General features: G+C 36.1%; 2 protein-coding genes across 2 annotated transcripts in view; one reads left to right on the top strand and one right to left on the bottom strand.

Annotated features, from left to right (window-relative positions):
- The first annotated feature begins 471 nt into the window (after positions 1 to 471).
- LOC115925186 (selenoprotein Pb-like) lies at positions 472 to 7,504 on the top strand. The gene is made up of 5 exons (XM_030988656.1): positions 472 to 585; positions 3,131 to 3,370; positions 3,791 to 4,012; positions 5,098 to 5,251; positions 5,620 to 7,504. The coding sequence occupies exons 3-5, from the start codon at positions 3,801 to 3,803 to the stop codon at positions 5,674 to 5,676; spliced, it is 423 nt and encodes a 140-aa protein (XP_030844516.1). The 5' UTR covers positions 472 to 585; positions 3,131 to 3,370; positions 3,791 to 3,800; the 3' UTR covers positions 5,677 to 7,504.
- Positions 7,505 to 8,415: 911 nt separating this feature from the next.
- Positions 8,416 to 25,598, bottom strand: part of LOC582957 (pikachurin) — a 68,640-nt gene continuing 51,457 nt past the window's right edge. Inside the window, exons 5-13 of the mRNA XM_030988651.1 lie at positions 24,608 to 24,806; positions 23,951 to 24,076; positions 18,396 to 18,636; positions 17,692 to 17,920; positions 16,589 to 16,769; positions 15,809 to 15,887; positions 14,751 to 14,894; positions 13,685 to 13,875; positions 8,416 to 13,076 (exon numbers count right to left, since the gene is read on the bottom strand). Of these exons, the coding sequence (XP_030844511.1) occupies positions 12,928 to 13,076; positions 13,685 to 13,875; positions 14,751 to 14,894; positions 15,809 to 15,887; positions 16,589 to 16,769; positions 17,692 to 17,920; positions 18,396 to 18,636; positions 23,951 to 24,076; positions 24,608 to 24,806 (1,539 nt within the window). The 3' untranslated portion in view covers positions 8,416 to 12,927. The remainder of the gene's footprint in view (positions 13,077 to 13,684; positions 13,876 to 14,750; positions 14,895 to 15,808; positions 15,888 to 16,588; positions 16,770 to 17,691; positions 17,921 to 18,395; positions 18,637 to 23,950; positions 24,077 to 24,607; positions 24,807 to 25,598) is intronic.

Genomic DNA, 25,598 nt, shown 5'->3' with positions numbered 1-25,598 from the left:
ATTCATTGTTTTCTATCATTGTATCGAGGGGCTAGCACACTTCAGATTCAAATCACTAAGAAACGCAATCTGTGGCATATCCAGAAACAGAAACACCCGGACAGTCGGAAAGTAGAGGTATATATATATATATATACGGCACCCCTTTTTACCGTAGACCCACTGAAAGTTTACTGATTGTTTTTCTGGGACTTCAAGGGTGGGGGTGTATGCCAGCTGCGCCCAACGTTGGATACGCCACTGCGCAACAAAAAGGGGGAAACAAGGGGGGGGTTCCAATTCTTCGATAGACCTTAGGTACTTAACCCCTAGTCAACGTGCGTTCAAGTGCTAGTAGTTAAGATCTAATAATTTGATGTATAAGCAAGTCGATCTAGACATATTATCAGCTGAGTACCTGATCCCCGACCTTTAATCTTGTAATGCGATAACCCGATATAGATATACCTGACTCGAAGGTCCATTGTACACACCACCAAGCAAAGTTTCTTCACAACAGAATCCCGCGTTCTACGCGGTGGACGGAGGGTAAACAATCTCGGATTCTACCTGCGACAAACAAATACATTCTACATCACCCCGGTGGTAAGTTCAAAATTAAATCATTATTTGTTTCCTGTTTTGATATCGTTTTTATTTCGATTGAAAGGTAAATGAGAATGACAAAATTAGTAGTTGCCAAACTTCATATAGTCATCCTCAAAGAAAAGTTCATGACTGCGTCATAAGAGGCAGAATATATATAATCCTCAAAACAAGTTGTGCAATTCAAGTTTGAACGCTGATATCTCTTTTTTGTCTTTGATATAATACTTTAATTTGGTATCATTGGAAAGGCTGTTTATTCACCTTTACAATAATGCCCCATTTGTAATAATCATGTAATCATGGACTATGCAGTACACCTGAATATAGGACTAAGTCAAAAGAGAAATATTGTAAAATGCACTATTATTTCTTCAAAACACAATCTCACCTCCAAACAAATAAAGAATTCGCTATTGACAATAAAAAATACATTTCAATTTTGACTTAGCCCCATATTCAGGTGCATAGCACATTTACATAATCATTACATTATGGTGCATCGCTATAAAGGGGAGTAAACAGGTTTTTTAATGATACCAACGTAAACTATTTGGCAACTGTTAACTGCCAATTGTTGCACCACTGTTTAGTTACCTTGCCTATAAAGTACTCCCCCACATTTCCTTTTGTAGAGTTTGTCTTTTTGTTCGTTTTATTACGTTTAAGGTGAATACTTTCAAGTTTTATAGACAGCATATGTTATATATTAAAAGAGTGTACATGTGTATTTTGAAAGAAATATGAACGGTAGTGAATAATATATTGGCCTATACAGGTAAACACAGTATTCGGGAGCCTTTTTTATCCTGCACTGCTGAAAAACATAAACATTGTCACACAAAAAAAACATTCTCGTCTCTCCTATTTAAATGGCTGTAACATTGTCTTAAATACAAATAAATGCAATGCGGTTTTAAAGAAAATTAGTAGTTTTGTACGGTGTGCGTGTCCAAAATGCGTTCTCAAGTCAAGAACATATTGAACATTGAAAGTGTCTCTATCTCTGATTATTTCCTCTGATCCATGTATTCGGATGTCAAGTTAATACCATCAATAGAAATACTTAAATCTTTGCTTTTGTCTGTAATATTATGGAACAAGATGCCTTGGAATTGCCCTCATACAACACAATCAGGTCACTGAAGGTCATGATGACAATATCACGTGATTCAGACTGCACTCTGATTAAGATCGAGAGGTTACTAGTTCAAGTTCGGTGTGCTCTTCTAATAACTATCTAGAACAAAACATTTACATTCCCCGACTGTTCTTGTGTCACTCGATGGGTTTCTTTCTTTTTAACCTACACGTATTTCATCAGTCTATTTTCTCTTATATACCTTTTTAATGTTTCAGTTAATTGCACTTATCAAAGTTAAGTATTAAAGGAAAATGATGACATGTCTTGATAATCAATGCCCCATTATTACATATACGTACTTTGATTGTTAAAAACATTATGAAACTGGTATTTTCAGCCTTTCAGGGTATACCATTTTAGATATCGAGGTCAGTCATAGTCCATGATGTTTGCTTTAAAACCGATGACAACAGGAAAATTTGCTTAGCTTTAATGTCTTTATAGTTTACTGCCGTTTAAAAGTCATGCTAATCAAAACAGAACTAACAGAACCAATCGTGACAATGGGCGACCTTTGATTCCTGAGGCTGAGGCGGAAGAGAATAAAGGATTTACGAGACGATGAACTTATTCGGTTGTCACATGCTGTTTGAGTGTGAAATCATTAAATATGCATGGTTCAAGATTTCGCAATCTATAGTCTCACTCCATGGAGGTTATATGAAAGTTATGAAACACATTAAAACCGTTCAAACAGTCAGGTGCCAGTTTTAGCATTGATTTATGATATATTATCTACTCAATCAGTATTGTAGGTCAAATCTTATACAGTCACAAGAATTCTGACTTTCAACCAATCAGGACAGTGCACTTACTTGGTATTGCTTTTAATTTTCATAGTGGCGTTTCGGCGCATTATGCAAAATGCACCTACTCTTATATAACATTGGGAACAGTGGTCTTTTAGAATGATTACCACGCCAAACAAGTGAACTCGGATCGTAATCTTGGATAAGCTAGGCCAATATGTAAGAATAAGTCATGCAGAATAACTATACTATTCCACCAACTGTTACACTATAGGATTCAGCAGAGTATCCAGACGTTGATAATTGTTGGTGCCGCCCCTTCCCCTCCCCCTCAGACTAGGAAGGAGTGTCCTTTCCTGATAACATTTTGTTGATTATTTATTGCAAGTTTGATCGACCCCCCCCCCTCACCCCATTCCCAGCTTTCAAACGGGGGGGGGGGGGGGGGGGGGGGGGGAGGTACACCAGCTTAATTATACCCTTGTACCCTATACCGGATAAAGCACTTTCATAATTATCTACGGTGTTGTCATTATTCTAATAGTAATCAGCAGAGATTTTAAAAAAAATATTGGTTACCAGTTGGAGGTGTCAACTATTAATTAACAATTTAATGTTGTTGCCATTGTCCACTCTACTCTCCCTTCTGCAGACCCTATACACCAGCTATGGGGAACCGAGGCATCCCAGGCCTTCTGGCCGCTTTCCTCTGCCTTCTGTACCTAGGGGTGGGGTCGGCTAGCGACCCTCCATTCGGTTCACCTGCACGGTGCATGGAGCCACCGAGCTGGTCTCTCCGTGGAAGACATCCCATGCTGGAGAGCCGAGGTCAAGTGACGGTGGTGGCGCTGTTGCAAGCCAGCTGAGGTTTCTGCCTGACGCAGGCCCATTAGTAAGTTAGATCACAGACGTAGCCAAAGGGGAAAGGGCACATGCCCCGCAAGTTTCTGGTGCCCTCATGAAAAATGTAAATTATGTTTTAATTAGAAAGAATACCTGCATCCATCCCGTTTTCCTCCATTTAGTGTAAGGTGAATGACGTAATGGAAGAAGTCTAATATAAACATCACTAAAATAAACACCCCTCACATTATTAATCATAATTTAATCATAATTTTAAAGCTAAGGAGATTTACCAAACTAGGATGCTTACAGACAGCCAACCAACTTGCTATTAATTTGTTAGTAGGTCAATTGATTTAGTCATTGCTTAATGAAGATGTAAAACAAATAGAATCAACATATTGCCTCTTCTTGTATGTTTTATGTTCATATTTCATAAAATGTAATCAATGTTTTTTCCCCTTTACAGCTTGGAGGTCATGCGCAGGCAGTACATCTCCCAACACAACATCACCGACATCAACTTCATCGTGATCAATGCAGGCGACCTACGATCTCGTCTCAACTATTACAGGCTCTATCGGTTGGGTTACTTTGATCTGTATCAGGATTATTCATCAGAGACAGCTCCCGAGGAGAACGTCTGGAGCCTCCTTGACGGAGCCAAGGACGATTTCTTGATATATGACAGGCAAGATTATATTATACTTATATTTGCAATAATCTCCTGCTATATACAGTAATAATGATAATGATATACTAGTATTACGTTTACACTAGCGCTTAACGTGAATACACCAATGCGGTTTACAATGTGGAATTCAAATGTGCACCATCTCCACTCTTCAGGAAGTATTCCTACCCATTCGTAAGGTTCACACAAATGCGTACATGACATTAACACTGCCTTTCGACAATCCTGACAGGTATCCTTTATCTCCTGGTTGGAGAATGGCAATGTAGATTAAAATCCCGTATTAGGACGTTAGTGCTGGGGCTTGGACCCTCGAACCACAAACAAAAGTGATTCGCATTTCGATGTCGTATCCACTAGACCATGACACCTCTCACCCTAGGAAATAATCCCAGGGATTTAGAATATCCATCCCTCTTAATTATTAGTTGGTCTAAAGTGCCTCGGCTATACTTCTTGTCACTTCGGACTTACATCATCATTCCTCATCTTTTTATAATTTTGCTTCTTCTATCCTCTTTCCTCCTTTTTCTACTTCTTAAAATACCCTTTTTCCTACTGTATACACTATGGAAATAATTACGTTATTGTTAGTTCTTTATGATCCAAGTCATGTTGTACATTTATTTATTGAAAGTGTGTTTAATGTGTGTATGATTATTAACCATGCGCTGCACATTTCATCATGTTATATTGTTTTATTTTATGTTTGAAATGAAAATAATTGAAAAGAAAAGAAAAATGAAATCAAAGACATACCTTTAATATCCACAATAAAACCGCAATACCGGGGTTTCAGATCCAGGCACTAAAAAGAACTCTTCTCTTTTAATACAACTGTCAGGTCTTCTGTCCTGCACGTAAAAAGAGTCTAGCGATTTATAAGGGTGAAGCATAACAAAGAACGAACCATCTAGCTTATTAAGTTTTTGCATAGATAGTTTGTCATTTGCCTCATTTGATTCCGGCTAATTCTGCTTGAATCGTACATTTTCTGCGTTGGTATATTCTTTTTCAGACAATACAATTCAAAAGCTGTTCGTCAGAATTCTATTAATCATGAAAGATTCTTGTACTTGCAGGTGTGGTCAGTTGACATATCACATCCCTATGCCATACTCTGCTCTGAGGTATCCTTTCATTCAGATCGCCATCGAGTCCACCTACACTGGAAGGCACCCCTGCAACTGTTCAGCCGATGAGCCGACAACCACAGCGATGCCATCAACAGAGAAGGTATGATAGGAAAATATCCCCCCTCCCTAGAAAAGAGAAATAACATGTGATCAGTTAATAATTCATTATTAGCTCAATGATAGCGTTAATGTTGGGCGAGGAAAACTGGTTAAAGGATATAAATGACTTTCTTTCCCAGTAAAATCAGGCAAAATAATGAATAAATCTATGTACGTATCTACATCTATCTGTCCGTCTATCTATCTCTCTCTATCTAGTTTTCTATCTATTTTCTGTCTTTCTGTCTGTCTATCTCTATATGTATTTATCTATCTATCTGTCTATCTATTTATCTATTTATCTATCTATCTATATATGATCTTTATATAATTATACTCCTCTGTCTTTTTCTTCTCATACGTTTTCAGGCTGCAACAACGATAGCATCTACCACACCTACCCCAGCCCCACAAAACGCCCTCTGACAGGAAGAGGAGCTTGCGGCATGCCGTGAGCGACAACAACAACAACAACTACTACAGGAAGAGCGGGGAGATGCAGTCAGCACTGATAGACAGAACTGATGCTGATGCTGATCCGGGGAGGTCCGCTTGGCTTCCTGACGTCCACTCGCTGGGGTATCATCCCAGCTGAGCAGGATCCGTGGTGGATCCAGGTGATGCTGACCTTCCCAGGAGAGCGAGGTCGCCGCCGCCGCTCCCTCGCAGTCCAACTCCCATTCAACCCCCTCCACGTCCACTCAATCATGACAGCCATGAGACCCAGCAGTAACAACAACATCACCATGACGTCAGGGTCAAGGTCAACTGTGACAGGAACAGCCCTCAGACAGCTGACGACCTTGAGACACCGCCACCACAGCGGCACCATGACGTCAGGGTCAACTCTGAGACACCACCGCCACCACAGCGGCACCATGACGTCAGGGTCAACTCTGAGACACCACCGCCACCACAGCGGCACCATGACGTCAGGGTCAACTCTGAGACACCACCGCCACCACAACGGCACCATGACGTCAGGGTCAACTCTGAGACACCATCGCCACCACAGCGGCACCATGACGTCAAGGTCAACTCTGAGACACCACCGCCACCACAACGGCACCATGACGTCAGAGTCAACTCTGACAAGGTCAAAGATCATGTCGTCAGTGACAGTGATAAACAGTTTGATTAAAAGGACCACAGTAATTTCAGTTTCATAAAACATGTTTTAGGGTATATAAAGAAATACCATATTAAAAAAGTTACCCCAAATCGTAATCTTTCTAAAGTTTGACAAAATTGTTTTTTTGTTATGGAAAATCATAATGTAATTTTACATATAAACAAATTGAAAATATATGACTGAAACACAGGTGATAGTAAAGAAACAGACTGAAATATGCAAATTAACAGGAATAGTTTTGAAAAGTGGTCCATTCAATTACAGTACCCATCTCTGTCGCGTAACAATGGATTGCCTATCCCTAGCCATTCATGATGGTAAACAGACAAACCGAAAGGCTCTGCTACCGGAATACATTGCAGTGCTAGAAGGGCATGCAATCCACTGTTCGCAAAAAACCTTTCTTATGGGAAGGATTAATAAACATTTAAACGTTATTTGTGTTATTATATGCCAGTATATAAACTATGATTGTGATTGATATTTAGATATATGATTCTGCCAAGTTAATATCCACCCCCTCCCTCTCTTTCTCCCCTTCTCTTTTTCTCTATCTCCTTCTCTCCCCTTCTCTCTATTTCCTTTCCCCCTCCCGTTATCTCCATATATCTCTATTTCAGTCTCTGTCTCTAGATCCTCTCGTATCACTTATCTTCTCTACCTTCAAATCGTCGAGTGTCCGAAGTTCCCTTCTCTTCATAAGATAACAAGGATACAATTTTCCTGATTCTGAGTATTTGATTCTAGGTTTAGTGAGCAAAAATATTATTCAATGTATCTAGTTCAACACATTACTGAATCTACAAATTGTATTAGTTTAGTATTTTCATTTACGTGTGCTTTCAACCCATCTTGGATGCAATAATGATAGGTTATATAATAATGTAATGTATTCGGATGTAATGTTTGTATTCCATTAGAACATTTCAACCATAAACTCATCTCGTCCTATATTGTGATGTCCTATCTTTTTTCGGGATCATTGTGTTTCATTTTTTTCTGATAGAACTTTTTTTTAATAGATAGTTTCATCGGGTGCTTTGGGTCTATTAATTTGTGTAAACGAAAACTAAACGTGGATATTCATGGTCGTAATACACTATTCATATAGTGTCATCTTTGAAAAAAGGGTGTATTTCTCTTTAAAACTAGCTGTAATTTTTTGAATGGGATGTAAAGAATATATCCGGGGTGGAGAGAGGTAATGCAGATAAACTTAATTCTTAACCCGACGGCTAAAACTGAACGAAATTTCCTGAAAAGAGGACGGGAGGCTCGAACCCTAGATCCACTCATTCGAGTCACGTATCGTACTAAGAGACCACGATGTTCTATAACTTTCTTCTTTGTGTTTGTTTCATCTTCATATTTACATTTGACCATATAGTCACTATTGATCATACATTTTAGATAGATATGCGTAGTTGTAGCACAAGTTAATTGTAGCATAGACATTAGTTCCACATCGTCTTTTCAGTATCTTTCCATTTCATCTCTTTCAATTTTATCTTTCCCGAATTTCCATTTATGTAAATTGTGTGCTTGTAAAGGTTGTTTGGGATCGGTTGTAGGAAAGTAAATGTTTCCTCAATGTTTATTTCGCTCGTCAAATCTAAGCCACCCCTTTCTCTCTTTTCATTAATGTGTATTCATGATAAACATTTGATAACCCGCGCATGCGCGGATCAAGTGTATTTGAACAAAATAACACATTTGCGGAAAGGAGAGAGAGAGGATTGATGGATTTAGGAGTGATTTTGAATTTCTTTGATACATTCAATAAATATAAAAATGTCAACAAATAAATTCTTGCTGCTGTCGTTTTTGTCTTCTTTCTTAAGTACAGATTGGAACATGGCTGGTTCCAGCGAGCACATTACCATTCAATCCACTTGAAGATACACACATATCTCTTTAATATCCTTATACACTTTGATAAACTCACCACCACCTTCAAAACTAAACCTGACTTACAGGCATGATCAAAATCACCACACAATACTACACAAAATGAAAACAGAACAATTGAATCATTAAAATGTGGCCATTCTTTCTTCATCTCTAATCCAGAAAGAAGTCATCAGAAAACATTATGTACAAAATACATTTGCAGTTTAAACAACATAATGTTCCTCTAAAATCAGATCAAATACTAAATACAAAGTACTTCCATCAATACTACAAGTTTTAAAACGTAACTTTATGCAAAGGAAAATATCAACTTTTAAAACCAAAGGGATATGTAAGAGCAACGATACAAGACGGGAGACTTCAATGGCATAGCAAAAAGGGGAAGAGGACATTGCCCAATTGATGTTGAATTCAAGAAAATTTTGTTGGCACGTTGAACATTCTATGGGCATAACAAACAATGTGTCCACAATATTCGATTTGTCAGCACAAAATATAGATATATTATATTAGGGGAGACAAAGAATGCTATCCCCTAAAATTTGGAAAAATAAAAAGTTGAATCCCCATTTAAGATGGCTAACAAGGGCACAACATCTTAGAAAATGATGTGCATTTTAGGATCCAAAATGAACACTTAAGTTTTGGTATGTATCTTGACATTTTCATAGTAAAAGTGCAATTAAATATATCTATGGCTTTTTAAGGATAGACTATATTTTGCAAAACATAACAAAATCAACTAAACTATATCAAATTATTGTGTATAATAATGTATCTACTTGGTGGTACACTAAATAGCTCAGACTGTATTGCAATACTGTAAAACTAGAAACCTTCACTTCATGAAAATTCAGTGAATATTTAATGAAAGCCATTTTCATAGCAAGACTTGTTCATAAAATTTCAATTCTATGTTGTCATAACCCTGGTTTAATTACAGTCAAACCTGCTTTAGGGAACACCTGCATAGAAAGACTACCTCTCTATTAAGACCAATTTTGTTTGTATCCCGTGAAAATCATTACTCAGTTAAAACATGTACTAAAGGAACCTCAACATAAATATCATCTGCCCATAAAGACCACTTTTCTTTTCTCACTTGAGCATTCTATATACAGGTTTCACTGTATTTTGCTGCATGAAACCGGTTGGGATTTGTGAAAGTTCAATGCAGTAAAATAATTTTAGTTTATTCAAAGTTTCATGCACTTAAAGGTTTCTGATTTTACAGTATCCAATACATACCCCATCATACACGAAAATACACAGCAAAGACAACAGTGTACTCTTAAAAAGCAAATATATTGTATGTTACATCGAAAACAATGAGAAGAACAAAAGGTATAGTATACAGGATGTGATCAATATAAATTTTGGGGGGTCTTTTAAGATTTCTTTTCCAATCTAATAAAAAAAAATATTAAAACACATGCAATACAAATAGAAATTACATATATAAAGAGAGTATCTATGGGTCTGATGAAATTCATAACAGAAAAACTATATTAACAAAAAAAAATTCAATCACAGAAAATAGGTGAATTGATACTCCCAATGGTTGAGGAAGCAAACATAGATTTAAATCGAGATATTTCTTGCTAACAAATGTATACAGATACATCAACAAAGTTCAAATTTTATGAATGATATTATTACTGATGGACTTATAGTTATTAGAAAGACTTTTATTTTTTATGCTAAACAACTTTCTTGACAAACTATCTAACCCAATAATACAATTCACCCATGAATGTATGGCAAGGGATTGTTTATTATATCTACGATAAAGTTTTAAAAATTGTCTTTTCCTTTGAGCTAAATTAAAAGTATGATGGTTTACAGAATTCAATAAAATGAAAAATACTTAACCACTAAGATATCATATAGAAGTGATACATAATTCATTGGGAAAGCACAATCTAAAAGTGCCATCAATGTCAATAAAAATACCCAGATGTGCAACTTTCACTTAAAATGATGGTCTTTCTATGAACTTTCATTTTTACAATAATCATAAAATATTTTGTTTAATCGCTACACTTTCACCATAAACATAAACAAAGCAGAAAAATGCATTGTACTTAAACTGGACCTGATTTCTAGAGTTTCCATTTGTTCTACCTTTTGGCAACATACTAGTATCTTGGAAATAATGCTGAGAAATTTCTGCAAATAATAGTTAACACGTATAATACAATGAAGCTTTAAAATCAAGATACTGATTTCTTTTTGTCTGTTGTCTAGTAAAGAGAAGTATAATACAATTGATGATCTTCCCAAAGGCACGGTGATGTCAAAATGTTGGCTTTTAAGTTTGATACAAGTACATGTATTATAGGTTGGCAAATTGAATGAGTAATAAACAAAGACACGATCATACATACAATCATACACATATATCATTTGCATTATGTGTCACATTTTATATACATGCTACACCTAACATCTCAATAATACAAATGAGTTGATTAAATATAATATAATATTTCTGATTGAAAAAAAAATGGAAAGGTAGTGACATTACTTATCACAAACCTTTGAAATGTTATTGCTGTGCATACAATTTTGCTGTACAAAACCATTGTACAACTAGGCATGGAATATACCACAATTGAAAGTTTGAATTTCATTGATAAATTCAAGGGAAATAATGCTGTACATGAGAACATATGAAACATCTTGTAGAACTGATACAATAACAACTTTAAAAAAAGAAGATTACAAGTTAATAATTGTTCTCATGTAAGTACCAATTCCAACTTTTACAATTAAACTTAATGAAATGAAGGAATATATGTCCGAAGCATTATGTGCAGCAAGATAACAAAAGAATAAAGAAACATAAATAAATATTTTCTTGAAATTTCACGCCGTGTATCATTTATGCTCCTTTAACAAATGATAATCAGGTCAAAGCTAATCAAAATGAGGAACATATTTTTTTCCAACAATAAACAACTTTTTGATCATATCTCCTGTCTTATTTTCACATTTCATTAAAAATGTAGATTAATATGCATAAAAATGATGACCCTCACAACTTTTAATAATATATCCATAAGAACGTTGTTAAAAAATCTTATCATAAACATAAAACAAGAAATCTGTCACATAATCAAAAGGCTTTTAAAAGTCTTTCAAATCCTTCTCACTGAAATACTCGTCATTAATGGAATGCATTTACTACTTGTTCTTATTTAGTATCATTTGGCATTTTAAATTACTTGAACTCGAGGTTGACATATTTCTCAAACTTTATGAGTTACATATGACATATAAATACTTAAAAATGTTTAGTACTTTCAAATTTTAAAACTTAGATTAAAATAAAAATCCAGAAACTATCCTTTCACTTGATTTTCCACTGTGATAATTTTTATAAGATATTTTGCATTTCTTATGACCATTACTATCTTAAAAAAAGGAAAATACAAATTTCAACTTAATGAAAGCCATGTGACAGTGAGGATTGTTTGAAATATGTTTGTGGGCGAGTGTAGAACTACAAAACTCATAATAATGCCTGACTTTCGACTTCAGCCTACAGACACACACATACAAAAAAACCTATCTGCCATTGAATAAATTGAAGTTTCAAATTCAGATTCTCAAGATGTAAGTAGAATAATGAAAAGCCTTACAAAAAAACACACTATTGAGACGAAAGGGGTGGTTTCAAGAGAAGATCTCTAACAGTACTGTTTTGAGATATAGTACCATTATGTAGATGTCTTGAGTTGATTTTGATGTATTTGTAGAAACTCTGCCGTTAAAAAGTCTGCTAAAATGAATCAGGCTCCAAGAATGGCGATCAAGACTCGTTTCAGTTGTGTTTTTTCCAAATGATAAAAATGTTACTATTACTACTGATCTTTTCATGGTTTTCAATTGCCTCATCTGCAATTTTTATATACTGGTCATGATGATCCAAGTATAATTCCTACGCAAGACTGTAGATGCAGATTTTAAACTGACACATTGTAACTCATAACAATTCTTTACACACTTGTTGATATAAATATTGTACATTATAATAAGATTTAAATGAAAGAAAATATAAAGAAACATGGACTGTAATTTAGCCTTCTGTACTACAGCCATCTTACCCTGACAAAAATATAAGGTCTTAAAAATACTACCAATAATTCAAATATAACAGTCGACACTGATATTGATCTGGTTGGCAATATGAGGAGGATTAAAGTCATTAAAACTTGCTCTTCTACAGAAGTGACTAACAAGATGGATCTCCCAAATGGCAGGAATTCTTCCCACCAAGATCAAACAAAAATACTGACGGATATGTGACATAACTTTCCCTTTAAAAGTCACTCCATTAATGATGGTCATTTTGAACTGTTGCCATTACCATGGGAATTTGGACAGGGTTGAATGTATTCACGTCACTGCCTTGCCTTGACTCACTAAAGATGATCTCCTTTCCATATAAACACTTGGAACATATATTTGAAGCAAATCATTACAGAGCTTGGTCAACGTCAGAATTCAGATGCATTTCTATGGACAGCTTGTGCGACAAGACGCGACTGAATTCTCGCCCTCTTGGGCCATACAAAAATGTTGCCGCTGGACACGAAGAGGAAAAAAGTCTTTCTTTTTTTATGGATGGATTATGAGCATTGTTTGATGTTCCTGCCGCCGTCGGGTTGTTCCGTTGATAAGACCTTGAGACTTTGGTCAATGTTGAAGTTCCTGAGACACCCTGTCATGCCTTCTGAGTAGAGGTTCATTGTCGTCTCACCCATGTCCTCCATTCCACCTGCAAGATCAAAGACACAAGGAGATGGCCGGTTAGACAAGAGATATCATACAAGGTTGAAATCAGTTTCGGAGGCATAGGTATTGTTATTACAACTCAAGGGTTATGTATTTTTGACGGGTCTTTAGTCAACATTGTCTATATTATAACTTGAAAATGTAATGAGAAAATTTCATGGCTCAACTTTAGCATTTGCCCATGAACTTGTGAGAGAAAATGAAGCTTCTAAAAAATTCAAATTAGTTTTAAAAAAAAGACTTTAAAAAAAAGATCAAAATCATAGCTTCCATGTTTGAGAGATTTATAAGGTTGGTGTAAAGGAAAGATAGATGTTGGCTGAATTCAAACTTTAAACTTCTTCATCCATCTAATCTTAAATTGAGAGTTTCAACATATTTTGCACCCCTTTATATTTGGTGCAAATGTTCCCAGACAAGACAATTCATCAACAGAGTTGAACTTGGTCCTTTGTAACAGGTAAGATTAACTCTTTAAAGGAAAACTCTAACCATGGGTAACACCTGCCAGACCTAACAGCAAAAGTAGCGATTTCTAAATGATGTAGTAACATGCACAATATGAAGATAATCCACACTAGATCACTTTACCTAGGTATAAGCCATCATTGACATTGAGTTGCCTGAAGTCTTCTCCACTGGCCTGGTTCGTGACTGCATTGTCGTTGTCTACTTCCATGATAGCCACAATGCCTAGCCTGTCTATCCTAACGACGTGCCACTCCCCGTCGTTGACAGGTCTCCTGCTTGTTAGGACTGCCTCCCCTCCTCCAAGGTTAAATCTGGAACGTTCAAAAAGATATTCACAATAATTACAAAATCACAATCAAACTCTAAATCAGTAGGATTAACTATCTCTTTCTAAGGTTGAATTAGATATTAAAGTCTCATATTTAGAATCTAATGACAGCAAAAACTCAAACTCAAACTGTAACTGAATTTAGGTTTATATTTTAAATCAAAAGGAAGTTGAGACCAATATCTAAATAACAATCAAACTCTATATATACTAAATCAGTCCATCAAAATACAATTTATACTCCACATTGAAATGCAAACTCAACCTCAATCTCAACTCGATTAAACTCTTCACTGGAGATATGGCTCAAGCTTGTCACAACTGATCTCAGATTTACTTTCAAACTCCTTCTAAAAAAAAGAACTCTCTCTGTCATTGACAGGACCCCTGATTGATAAGACAGGTTTTTCCACTCTTCACCTGTCTTTTTCTAAGGTTGAGTTTGATATTAAAATTTCATATTCAAAATAAAATGACAGCAAAAACTCCAATTCAAGCTGAAACTGAATTTAGGTTAATATATTAAATCAAACTTCATGACCAAAATTTGAAGTCAAATCCAAGCTAAAGCTCAAAAACATTAAGCATTACGATATCATATTTTAAGAAATGTCAGAAAGTCTACTTGAATTTCAAAGAAGCACATCAAGTAGTAAAGCAAACATTAATTCCTTATTTGGAAGTTAAAACAGGAATAGAATGGACACTTTGATATGCCAAACTGAGCAAAAGTTTGTGTATACAATGGCCATACTATAAGTCTTATGGTTTCTTTTTAATCGGACAATAAAGACTTTCAGAGCCTTAATTGTAATATCCTCATTATGTCACCTCAAATGTCTGGCACTGGTCACTTACCTTAGTAAAAGGAAGCCATTTTCAAGGCCCATAGCAATGAAATCACTTCCTGAGGTCATACTGGAATGACCTGCCCATAGGACCAGACCGTTGGGCTCTGTGGCTCGGAGTTCAAAGGAGAACATGTTCCTCTCCCCTGACAATCTGCAAAGCAAATGAGAGAGGTAAGATGATGATATACATTGCAAAGATATGATGGTCAATAGATGAATTACTGTATATAACAATAGTCTGTGTAAAGATAATTCCATGGAGGACAGAGAAACAGATATTTGCGAGTTTCATTTTCTTAATAATTAACACAGGCTTCTCATGGTACATATTTGCAAATGTATTACCAGCTAAATTTTGCAAGCTGTTGAATTCATGATGCTCAAACAATTTGCAAAAATCTCCCCCCCCCCAAAAAAAAAAAGAAGAAGAAAAGACCCCACCAAATAATGACTTATACAGCATGGCCATTTCATGATTACCAGTAAAAGAAATAAGGATAATAAAAATTGATTTTTTTTTTTTTCTTGTATAGCACCGGTGTCTGTCTCTGGTGGGAGCTTTTGGCACTTGCTCTACAATGTCTCACAAATTCAACATTCCTGGTCAGTGTTTCAAATTAGGATAATTTTCCATTGGTCATGCACAGCTGGCATTATTCACAATATTCAATGTAAGACTACCAAAAGTAAACAGAGTTGGGAAAGTAAATGAGAGACAGTCATTGGAAAACAGAGAAATGTCTCGGAGAAGGGAGATGGTAAGAGATAAAGTGAGATTGAGGAGAGAAAGAGAGACAGAGACAGATGGATAGAAAGACAGAGATAGTGACATACACTGCAAAATCAAATAATGGGAGAATAAAGAGAGAAGGGAAAGAGCAAATCATATCATTAAGAATAGTCAAGTTATGAATGCTAGGTGACAGTTAATTACGTAGATGCTATGTAATGAATGCAGCAGCTCTCTCTACTTTCATTTATGCAATGAAACACAGTTTGTAAGGTAAGTATCCTATACAGACATGTTTAATAAGGTGTTAACTAACTAAAACAGGGTAGTCTTACCTGGAAGTAATTTCATTACTGGCAAACCAGAGATAACTCCTTCCTATGAAGCTAGGTTCTGTGACAGTTTCTTCAATTTCTATATCAGAGAGACAAAGAGAGATATAATGAATAATAATATGTGAGATTTGTAAAGCATCAAATCCACTTGAAATCAAATGCTCCCGGCGCACTTGCACAAAAAATTATAAAATCACATAAAAAAATCTGCATTATAAGCAAAAGAACATGAGAACATATAGAAATGAAAGAGAACAGTCAGGTATATGCACAATCAATCAGATACATGTTAAGATCTTTTAAGAAAGAAAGAAAGGGGGAGAAAGAGCTTGAGTGAGATATGCAGGACAAACTTCTCGTGAAAATTCACTCATTTCCTGGGCCCATAGGATGCTTTTATACACAAAAGTATTATATATATATATTGTTAGATCACCTATTTCATCAACTCACATGTCCAAAAGGAAATCACAAAGCAGTAGTCTACCATAGTAATTGTTTGTAAATTTTTAATTGTAATTGTTTAAAGCACTACCAGTATATAAAGAGGTTACATACATTACAGTGAATTTTGATTCATTGTAAAACATCTTTAATTAAAAAAAATGAATGAAAAATTCCCTATGATCACCACTTTGTTTGAGCAGTACATTAGTTTTTTTTTATATCACTTGTTTACACAAAATGCTCTGAAAAAAAGAGCAGTTTCTAAATTTAATCAATTCAAAGCACTCATAATTGAAAGAAAGGAAATCTACATATAACCCTTGCAATACTGACCTATTTCACAGTAGGTTCCCTTGAAGCCTAGTCTACAATCACAGAAGTAGTATTCCTGAAGTGGGTGGCACTCTCCATTGTAACCACATGGCCGCCCCTGGCATGGATGGTGGGCGTTACCGACATTAGCCCCGCCCACGGCCTCATTGATCAGATCTAACGCGTTATCATTGACTAACACCTGCAAGAAGAAAAAAAAAAGGGATATTATATAAATCAATGAAAGACATACAGTATGTATATAATATCAGTGTATTCCATTTTATATACATTTCATATGACAATCATTTGTTGATTCCGATCCCAAGAAAAAATGAGAGATTTATTTGTTATTTACAAGTGCCTATTTGGTAGACAAGAAAGAGAAACAAAGCTATTACTCAACTCATCTCCTCCTTCTTTTCCTTCTTCTCTGTCTCTCTCAAACTTTTCATCTTCTCCTTTCCTCTGCTTCCAACTGTCTCTTGCCCTCTCTCTCTCTCTCTCTCTCTCTCTCTCTCTCTCCCTCTCTCTTTCTTTTCCCTATCTTGCTGTATCTAACTATCTTTCACCCTCTGCATGTCACTCTCTCTCCCCCTCTCTTTCTTTTCCCTATCTTGCAGTATCTAACTATCTTTCACCCTCTGCATGTCACTCTCTCTCCCTCTCTCTTTCTTTTCCCTATTTTGCTGTATCTAACTATCTTTCACCCTCTGGATGTCACTCTCTCTCCCTCTCTCTTTCTTTTCCCTATCTTGCTGTATCTAACTATCTTTCACCCTCTGCATGTCACTCTCTCTCCCTCTCTCTTTCTTTTCCCTATCTTGCTGTATCTAACTATCTTTCACCCTCTGGATGTCACTCTCTCTCCCTTTCTTCTTCTTTTCCCCTGAACCTAACTCTTATCTCACACCTCTATCTCTGACTATCCCTCATCCTTTTAATATCTCTCTTTCTCTCCCTTTCTTTTCCTTCCTTCCTAGATCTCCCTTTTATCTCTTCCATCTATCTCTGACTATTTCTCATCCTCTCTCTTTCTCTTTCTTTCTCTCCTTCTCTCCCTTTAATTTTCCTTTCCTAGATCTCACTCTCATCTCTTCCATCTATCTCTGACTATCTCTCACCCTTTGGATATCTCCACTGAATGAATTCTTGACTGCCATCTCTCTGGACAGGAGGTCGATATCATCAATGCCTCCGATGTATAGGTTTGTATCAAACGATGTCTGCGTGAAGGCTCCAGGGGCTAAGGCTGTAACCGTAGGTTGGTTATCCACCCTCAACATACCTTCTCTGGCCGTTCTGGATACCTCCACAATGTGCCAATTATGAAGTGTTACTGGCCGGGTTGATCTGCAGACAATAGAGGGAGACAATGAAATACATGTTAATTTGAATGCTTCAAAAGCTATATATGTAATCTTATTTGGGACTAGTTCTTAAAATACAAAGGAAAATTACAGCCAGATATAAAGTTTTTTTAAATAAAAGCACAATATGAGAGAAACTTATGAAGAAAAAAAATTAAGGGAAATCCATTAGAGATATGGATTTTTACAATTGTTTTATATTAAACATATAGAATAATGTATTTCATCTTGTGAGCAGCCCTCCATTTTTTTTTTGTAATAAGAATTAACAAAAGTATCCCTCTATCTGGTTGAAGATGAAAAAGTACACTTATTTATTAGATGGTCTATAAAAACTACCACTACCACTAACACCAACACCACCTGCAACATCACTATGACCACCGCCAGCCTCACTACTACCATCATCATCATCACTACCATTTCAAGTAATCCTTTGCACTCACTCCATGTCTTACCTCAAAACAGCGGGCCCTGAGCCACAATCAAACTTAAAGCCAATGTAGTTCTCATCCAGCGTGATGGAGAAGAAGTCCCCCTCCCTGGATTCCGTACCGCTGTAGATGAGGATCCCAGACGGCTCCTTGGGTTTGAAAATGATCTCCATCTGGAGGAAGGAGAGATGCTTCTTGCCGAGCGAGTCATGGGCGATGTGGGAGGAGTGGGAGCTGTTGAACGATGGGGTGTGGATCTCAATTACTGCAAAGAGAAAAAGAGGTAAATAAGAAATATATTTAATATATTATATATTTTAAAAAGAGAGAAAAAAGAGAAAGATGGAAATTAATATAAAAAAGAAAGGCATTGGTGATTATAGTCAGTTCTTGACTGATTGACATTAACCAAAAAAACAACAACAACATGTGTATATCATTTGAGTATTTTCTGAGGTTTATAATTCAATTTCAGTTCTCTCAGCCGATGAAATAAAGGATTTTGTTGATGCTTCTTTGAACTATAAACAGAAGCAACATGCAGAATAGAGCTAGAGAATAGAGGACAGTAGCAAGCAGGAGTAGAGACACATTTTCACACACTCACATGGTCCATAACCATGACACTCTCATTAGCATACAATGAGTAAAAATGTAACCATCAGATAATACAATATTTGTAGCTCAATAGCACATTAACTGTATCATTTCTTGGGAGTTTTTTGTTTTGTTGGCATTTTCCATTTTCCTCAAACACAATTTGTATATATCCTATTTTATTTTTTACTTGCTCTTTCCTCAAGGACAGATAGAATGGTATGAAAAACATTTCTGTAACTTCTTTTCTTTATCTCTCTCCAAAAGAAAAGAAAACAATATGTTCTAGAAACCTGGATACAATGAAATGCTGAACATGTTCCTCATTTTTCTGCGCTTGCAGTATTTTGAGATCAATAATAAAAAAAAAAATCCATTGCAATATGCTTCTGCCTATCAATAGCTAAGAGTCAGCAGGTTGCTAACTTGCATTAACATACTTGACATCTTCAAGCATGCGAGGGATGATTTAATGTATCAAACTGTTTTCACAAGCAACATTAATTCTCACTTGTCAATAGCTAATCCACCTGCCCGAATTCAATATTGCACTATTTCCCTTTACGATAGCTAGCTCGCTTCATCTTCAGATGTAACACCACAAGCAGACTGCACAAGGGCTCAACAGTCACTTATGTCTCTATGGCATGCCTGGGGAAATGAAAACGCATGTATGATGATGCTCGTGTTGCCACAGTAACGCTACATGAGTATATTAGTTCAAGCTCCACAAGGACTGCATCTACCAAATGGCCCTGGGCTCGCGTTTGAGTAAAGATAAGGAGCTTGATGAAAACATAACGAGCAACTACAAAGGGCATCCTTTGAATCTCTAATGTGGGGAGGGGGGAGGGGGGGGGGTGTACTGGTCTTTTTTCTAAATACCATCTCTCTACCACCCCCTCCTTCCTCGCCTCCACATTATACAAACATCCTATTTATGTTTTTGTATTTTAATATCTTCTTCTCAGCTATTCAGCCTCTGGGACAAACGATACTGGTTATGTCAACACGCCTATGAATAGAGTAATGTGACTTAACCTAATTCCATTCCATGCTCGTGGTGTTTAAAGGTTGTCCATGTGAATACTGAACATGAAAGACATAACTTCACACTTGACTATGATATGCTTGAACATGATTTGTGTTTCTTTGGATGTGTGCAACATCCTTCGGTCAAAGAAATTGAGAAGGCTTCATGTCATTTATTTATTGTGAAGATCTTGTCTTCACCATTACGCCATTGGTTTGTAAAAAATAAATGCAAAGTGAACTGTAAAACAAAAATGAATTGCTTGCAGTACAATAAAAGATAATTCAAAAAGTTTTAAGCATGTTATTTCTTACTGCATCAATACTAACAAGTATAAGCTATATTCACAATCAATAATCATCATCCTCATCATCATCATCCTCATTATCATCAGCATTGTCATCATCATCACCATCATCATCCTCCCCCTCCTCATTATATTACTTTGACAATTTTGATACGATCTCTCTTTAAAAAAATTAATATCAAGTCTTAAGCTATATTACACCTATTTCATCTTGCTCATGCATATGTACCAGCTTCCAAAGTGACACTAGACAGAACAATTACATGGGATTTGAAGGGTTAAATCATTTTCTTTCTGCCGTCTGCAATAAGACCTTCTTACATGAATCACCTACAATTACATTCTCAAAAGGAGCTCTCAAAATCACCACCCTGACAACTGCTTGCTGTATCTCTATCAGTTGCTATCAACATTCTAGGTCAGGGTAAAAACCATTTTTCTTTCTTGTATTCCAAAGAGGCTTGATGAATCTAGACAGATATATTGGATTGCTTCAATACGCATGTATATATTCTGACCTCCCCATTCATGATGTATTCTGCAGATTGGTATACAATGTATGGATAATACAATGTGTGTAGGGATTGAACTGAGCTGAAATGAATTGAAACAAAATGAATTGAATTGAGTTGAATTGCATTGAATTTAAATAAAATGAGTTGACGTAGTAGTAAATAATCATTTTCCACAACCCCAGGGTTGAATCAAAGCACATTTACCTTGTAGAAGACACAGTAAAGAATAAAAACATGGATATTGATAGTCAATCACATCCAAGATTAATGATTCATTGATTTTCATCAGAGAACTGTTGACACAATAGTGCAGAGCGGAGCTAGGGGGGGGGGGGCAGACTGAGGAATGACGAAGATACAAAAGCGGGTTAGATTATGTTTCAGCTTATTGGGTGAGAGTATCAGATCAGTGTTAACAAAACATTCATGAAGTAGTACTATTGGAATGTATTGAATGGGTAATGATCTGTTTTACATCAGAAGGAGCATCTATATTATCATTAATCCCCATTTGAAGAACAAGTACAATTCATTTTACCTTTAACTATTAATTTGCAAACAAGTATTTGTAGCTAAATTCCCTGGTATAGAGCCATGTTATTTCCTCTTTCATTTGCCTTGTTTGTTCCTATCAAAGTGATACATACTCAATGTGCGGTTTCTTTTCAACAACATCTAGAGCAATTGGAATTGAATCAGGGTTTTACAATTTGCATTCATTATCCTCGCCTAGTATCAAACATATCATTTATAATGTACAATCAATGTGCCTGCCTTACTCTAAACATATTAAGACCACCGTGTGATATGAAATAAAAACATACTGGTATATATTTTCTAAGCATGGATAAGAATGCTTTTGTATGAAAACTTGATTTGAGTAATTTTTTTATTAGAATGCTTGGAAATAGATGGTTCCTCCTCCAAAATCTTGGCATTCCAAGGACACGAAGGACGTCAGCATGGTTACCGGAGACTGTTGTAAATCATGAATTGTAAATTGGTAGTTGAGTGCATCCTGGTTAGAACCCTTCAATATTGTATGACCTTCATTGTTTCAACCCAAACACTAGCTATTATTTCAACAACATATTCTTTTTTCATATACATGTATAAAATAGCTGTGCGTAGCAAAGTGCAATATTTGTTGTAGACAGTATGGCCTTGAACTTGAAGGCATTTAAAGGTACACTGAATTATCAATCTACAGCTAATTAAGATGGGTAACAGAGGAAGTTATAATAGGTCATGTGTGAATCCCATTGATATAAAATAAAGATTGAAGGCCAGAGAAAGAATGACGGATAGTACAAGAATAAAATCTATAATTCATGTAGAAAGGAAGAAAGAGAAAAAAGAAGAGAAGGGTGGAGAGAAGAACAGAACAGATAGATAGAACCAGGGAAGACATATGAAAGAGTGGGTAGAGGACGAGAAGGAAAGAGCAGGAAAGGGATGATAGGAGAGGGAAGGGAGAGAGTGAGAAAGAGAAAGAGAAAGAGAGAGAGAGAGGGAGGGAGGGAGGGAGGGAGAGAGAGAGAGAGAGAGAGAGAGAGACAGAGACAGAGAGAGAGAGAGACAGAGAGACAGAGAGAGATGCATGCATAATGTGAAAGCACAGGAATAAAATAGATAAATAGAGAGAAAATCAGGCTGGTAAAGTTTAAATAAAGAAAATTTAAATAAGAAGAAATGAAAAAGCAACTAAACAAGAAAAAAAGAAGACAGAAACAGCAAGAGGAGCATATTGATAGATGAATAAGAAGAGAAGGGAAAAAGGGGCAAGAAACAAGGATTATAGGAGAAATAATGAAGGGTGGAATTATACGGTCTACAGAAAAAGTATTCAACTGGAAGCAAGAAAGAATAACAGACATTTGAAAGTTGGCAAAGAAATAAATAAATCTGGTTCACATGTGAGGTACTAGCATACCTCGAAGGGTAAAATGAACTTCAATCTACCTTTTATCAAAACAAAATTAATAAATTGGCCGAGTGAGGTGAAATCAAAAGAAAATAAATGGGCCAAGCATGTGTTTCTAATCACATATGTGTGTGATCTGCTATGTGTGTGGCTTGATCTCTAGACATATATACCATCACATATCTCACATTTTGATATGTGTGTTATAATACCATGCAATGAACCCTAGGTGCGCTACGCTGTTCTTGACTTAGAGAATTAATAAGAATGAAAGGGTTAAGAAGTACGCTCATGTACTTTGGTATTACATAGTAAGTTCTTATTTTGTATTTTTTCTTTAAGCAGAAGCTTTTAACCTGCTACAAATTCAACAGATCATAAACAGAAATGTATATAAAAACAAAGATATGCATGGTAGAGTAATACTTATAGGCTTGGATTCTTGGGCAAATATATATTGATGTAACTATATTTTTCTCTTTCAGGAAATACAAGAATCAGAATAAAAAAAATGTTGGATCATAATGTTTGCTCACAATCATACATGTAATCAGGGAAATTTCAAATTGCAAGAACAAAAAAAAATCAAGGGAAATATAATAATATAAAAGTTAACAACATTAAAGGGTTTCCCTGGTAGAGATAGCTATCTATACATTATGGTTACTGTTCACAAACAGGAAGTCATGATTTTCTACCTTCATATACTCTCAAATATTGGCACTGAAATAGGGAGTCACACAAGTCAATGAATCCAGTCATAACCTTGTGACTCATTCGCTAACCCTTAGTCGGTGGCCAGATGTCATGCAATATTGATTATCAATTGATTATTGGTCGCTACTGAATAATTTTTTGATAAAGATTAAATGGCTCTTGCATAGAGGTGTCGTGGTCAAGTGGATTCGTCACCAGACTGTTGATCACAAGGTCCGCAGTTCGAGTCCTGCCGCGGCACTAATGTCCTTTGGCAAGACATTGATCTACATTTGCCACACTCAACCCTGGTGATGTAAATGGGTACCTGGCAGGAATTAATTCCTAAAAATGCTAGAGCGTCGTAATGGCAGCAGTGCTAAAGCCAGGGTACTAATCAGGAGCCCCAGGAGCATCAAGTCTGACAGATACAAGCGCTATACAAGAACCCAATATTATTATTATTATTACATGATATAAACTGATTCTGCCGGGAGCTTGACTTACCATCCTCGCATACTGAGCCGTGTGTTCCAAGAGGGCATAGACACATGGCTTGATCCGGTGACCTGCCGATACATGCTCCCCCATTGGTACATACATGATGCTTGCATACACCATCACTGCATTCACCTGCATGGGTAGGGTCAAGGTTTCAAGATGTTCCATTCAATGACAATTACAAACAACAACAAAGTTACAATGAATATAAAACTCTAACCCTAGGGATGAGGTCATAGTAGCCCTTATGATTTCTGAAGTTCAGTTTTATCATTATATTCATCATCATACTGTCCCCTGACCTGACAATTAAGCCATGAGGTCAAAGGTCGATCCCAATCCTTTCTATAGATCACTAGATCAATGGTATCTAGATTAACATATAGTCTGTTTCCTTACCATGATTATTGTTAATGAGGTCAAAGGTCAATTGCTTTGTAAAGTTCAATGTCTTGACCATGCACTCACCAACATTCTGTCCTCCAAGCATGGAACCTTTGGGATAAGGCCTAAGATTCACATCCATGTTAAAAATGTCAATGCTCTCAAACAACAAAGGTCATTGTTACCATGTGAACTAGGTCAAAGGTCTCAAACAACAAAGGTCATTGTTACCTTAGCAGCTAGGTCAAAGGTGAAAGGTCATAGTTACTAACAACTCACCAACATTCTGTCCTCCAAGCATGGAACCCTTGGGATAAGGCCTAAGATCCAAGTCCATGTTTGAAATGTCGATGCTCTCGATACATCCTTTGAAACCTTGGAACATGTGCTTGATCCTTAGACCATCACGGACCTCTGCAGTGGTGTTGAACCCTCCGACAAAGAGGTCTCCCTTCAAAGTCACCATGGAAAACGTACCCTGTATATTAAACATTGTGTGCAAAAAGGAAATAACATTTGAAAAGTTAATACAAGGGTGGTATTCTAATTGTATTTAATCATTTAGTTTGGTTTTATCAAAATAGGTAGACCTCTTCTGTTATCTAGAAGCTCTTATTTTGTTTCTCTTATATCTGTATGTGTTCCCTCTTATTTTTGTTCATTTTTTATATCTACATGTAAATATGTCAGTTTTAATAATATGTGTCCCTCTTATTCTTGTTAATTGTTTATATCTTCATGTAAATACGTTATATGGACCTCTGCTCTTGCAGTCGAGTCTGGAATAAAGTCTTGAATTGAATTAAATTGAAAAATGCCCATCTGAGGCAATATTGAAATTCTATGGTATTCTGGTATTAACAAAAAAAAAGTACATTAATTACTCCATATTTCATTCTTCAACTTAAATTTAATACGTTCATACTATCTCTGAAGTGCAAGTGAAACTACATAAAGCATAGAAAACAATTTTTTCATGCTACTCCACAGAATAAGTTGTACTTTTTACATCTACAATCTTACAATAATATCTTGTGTTTTTATAACAGTGACTCACAGAGTTGCAGTGACCTTATACAGGAAATAGTCAGGTGTTTATTTAACTCCCAGTCAGCTGCCCAAAACAGGAAAACTGTGAATTTTAATTTTCCTACGTACTATCATTTGTTGAATTCATGCTTTAGAAAAACGTGACAGGTGAAACTAATGGGAGGTCAGATCTATACATCAGTATTGTGTAATTTCAACAGTTTATCTGTTAAAAGCCAGA

The sequence above is a fragment of the Strongylocentrotus purpuratus genome, unplaced genomic scaffold, assembly GCF_000002235.5.
Source record: "Strongylocentrotus purpuratus isolate Spur 01 unplaced genomic scaffold, Spur_5.0 spur5_contig_840, whole genome shotgun sequence".
Classification (NCBI taxonomy): domain Eukaryota; kingdom Metazoa; phylum Echinodermata; class Echinoidea; order Camarodonta; family Strongylocentrotidae; genus Strongylocentrotus; species Strongylocentrotus purpuratus.
The sequence above is the reverse complement of the archived record's forward strand: the minus strand, read 5'-3'. Positions and strand labels throughout refer to the sequence as shown.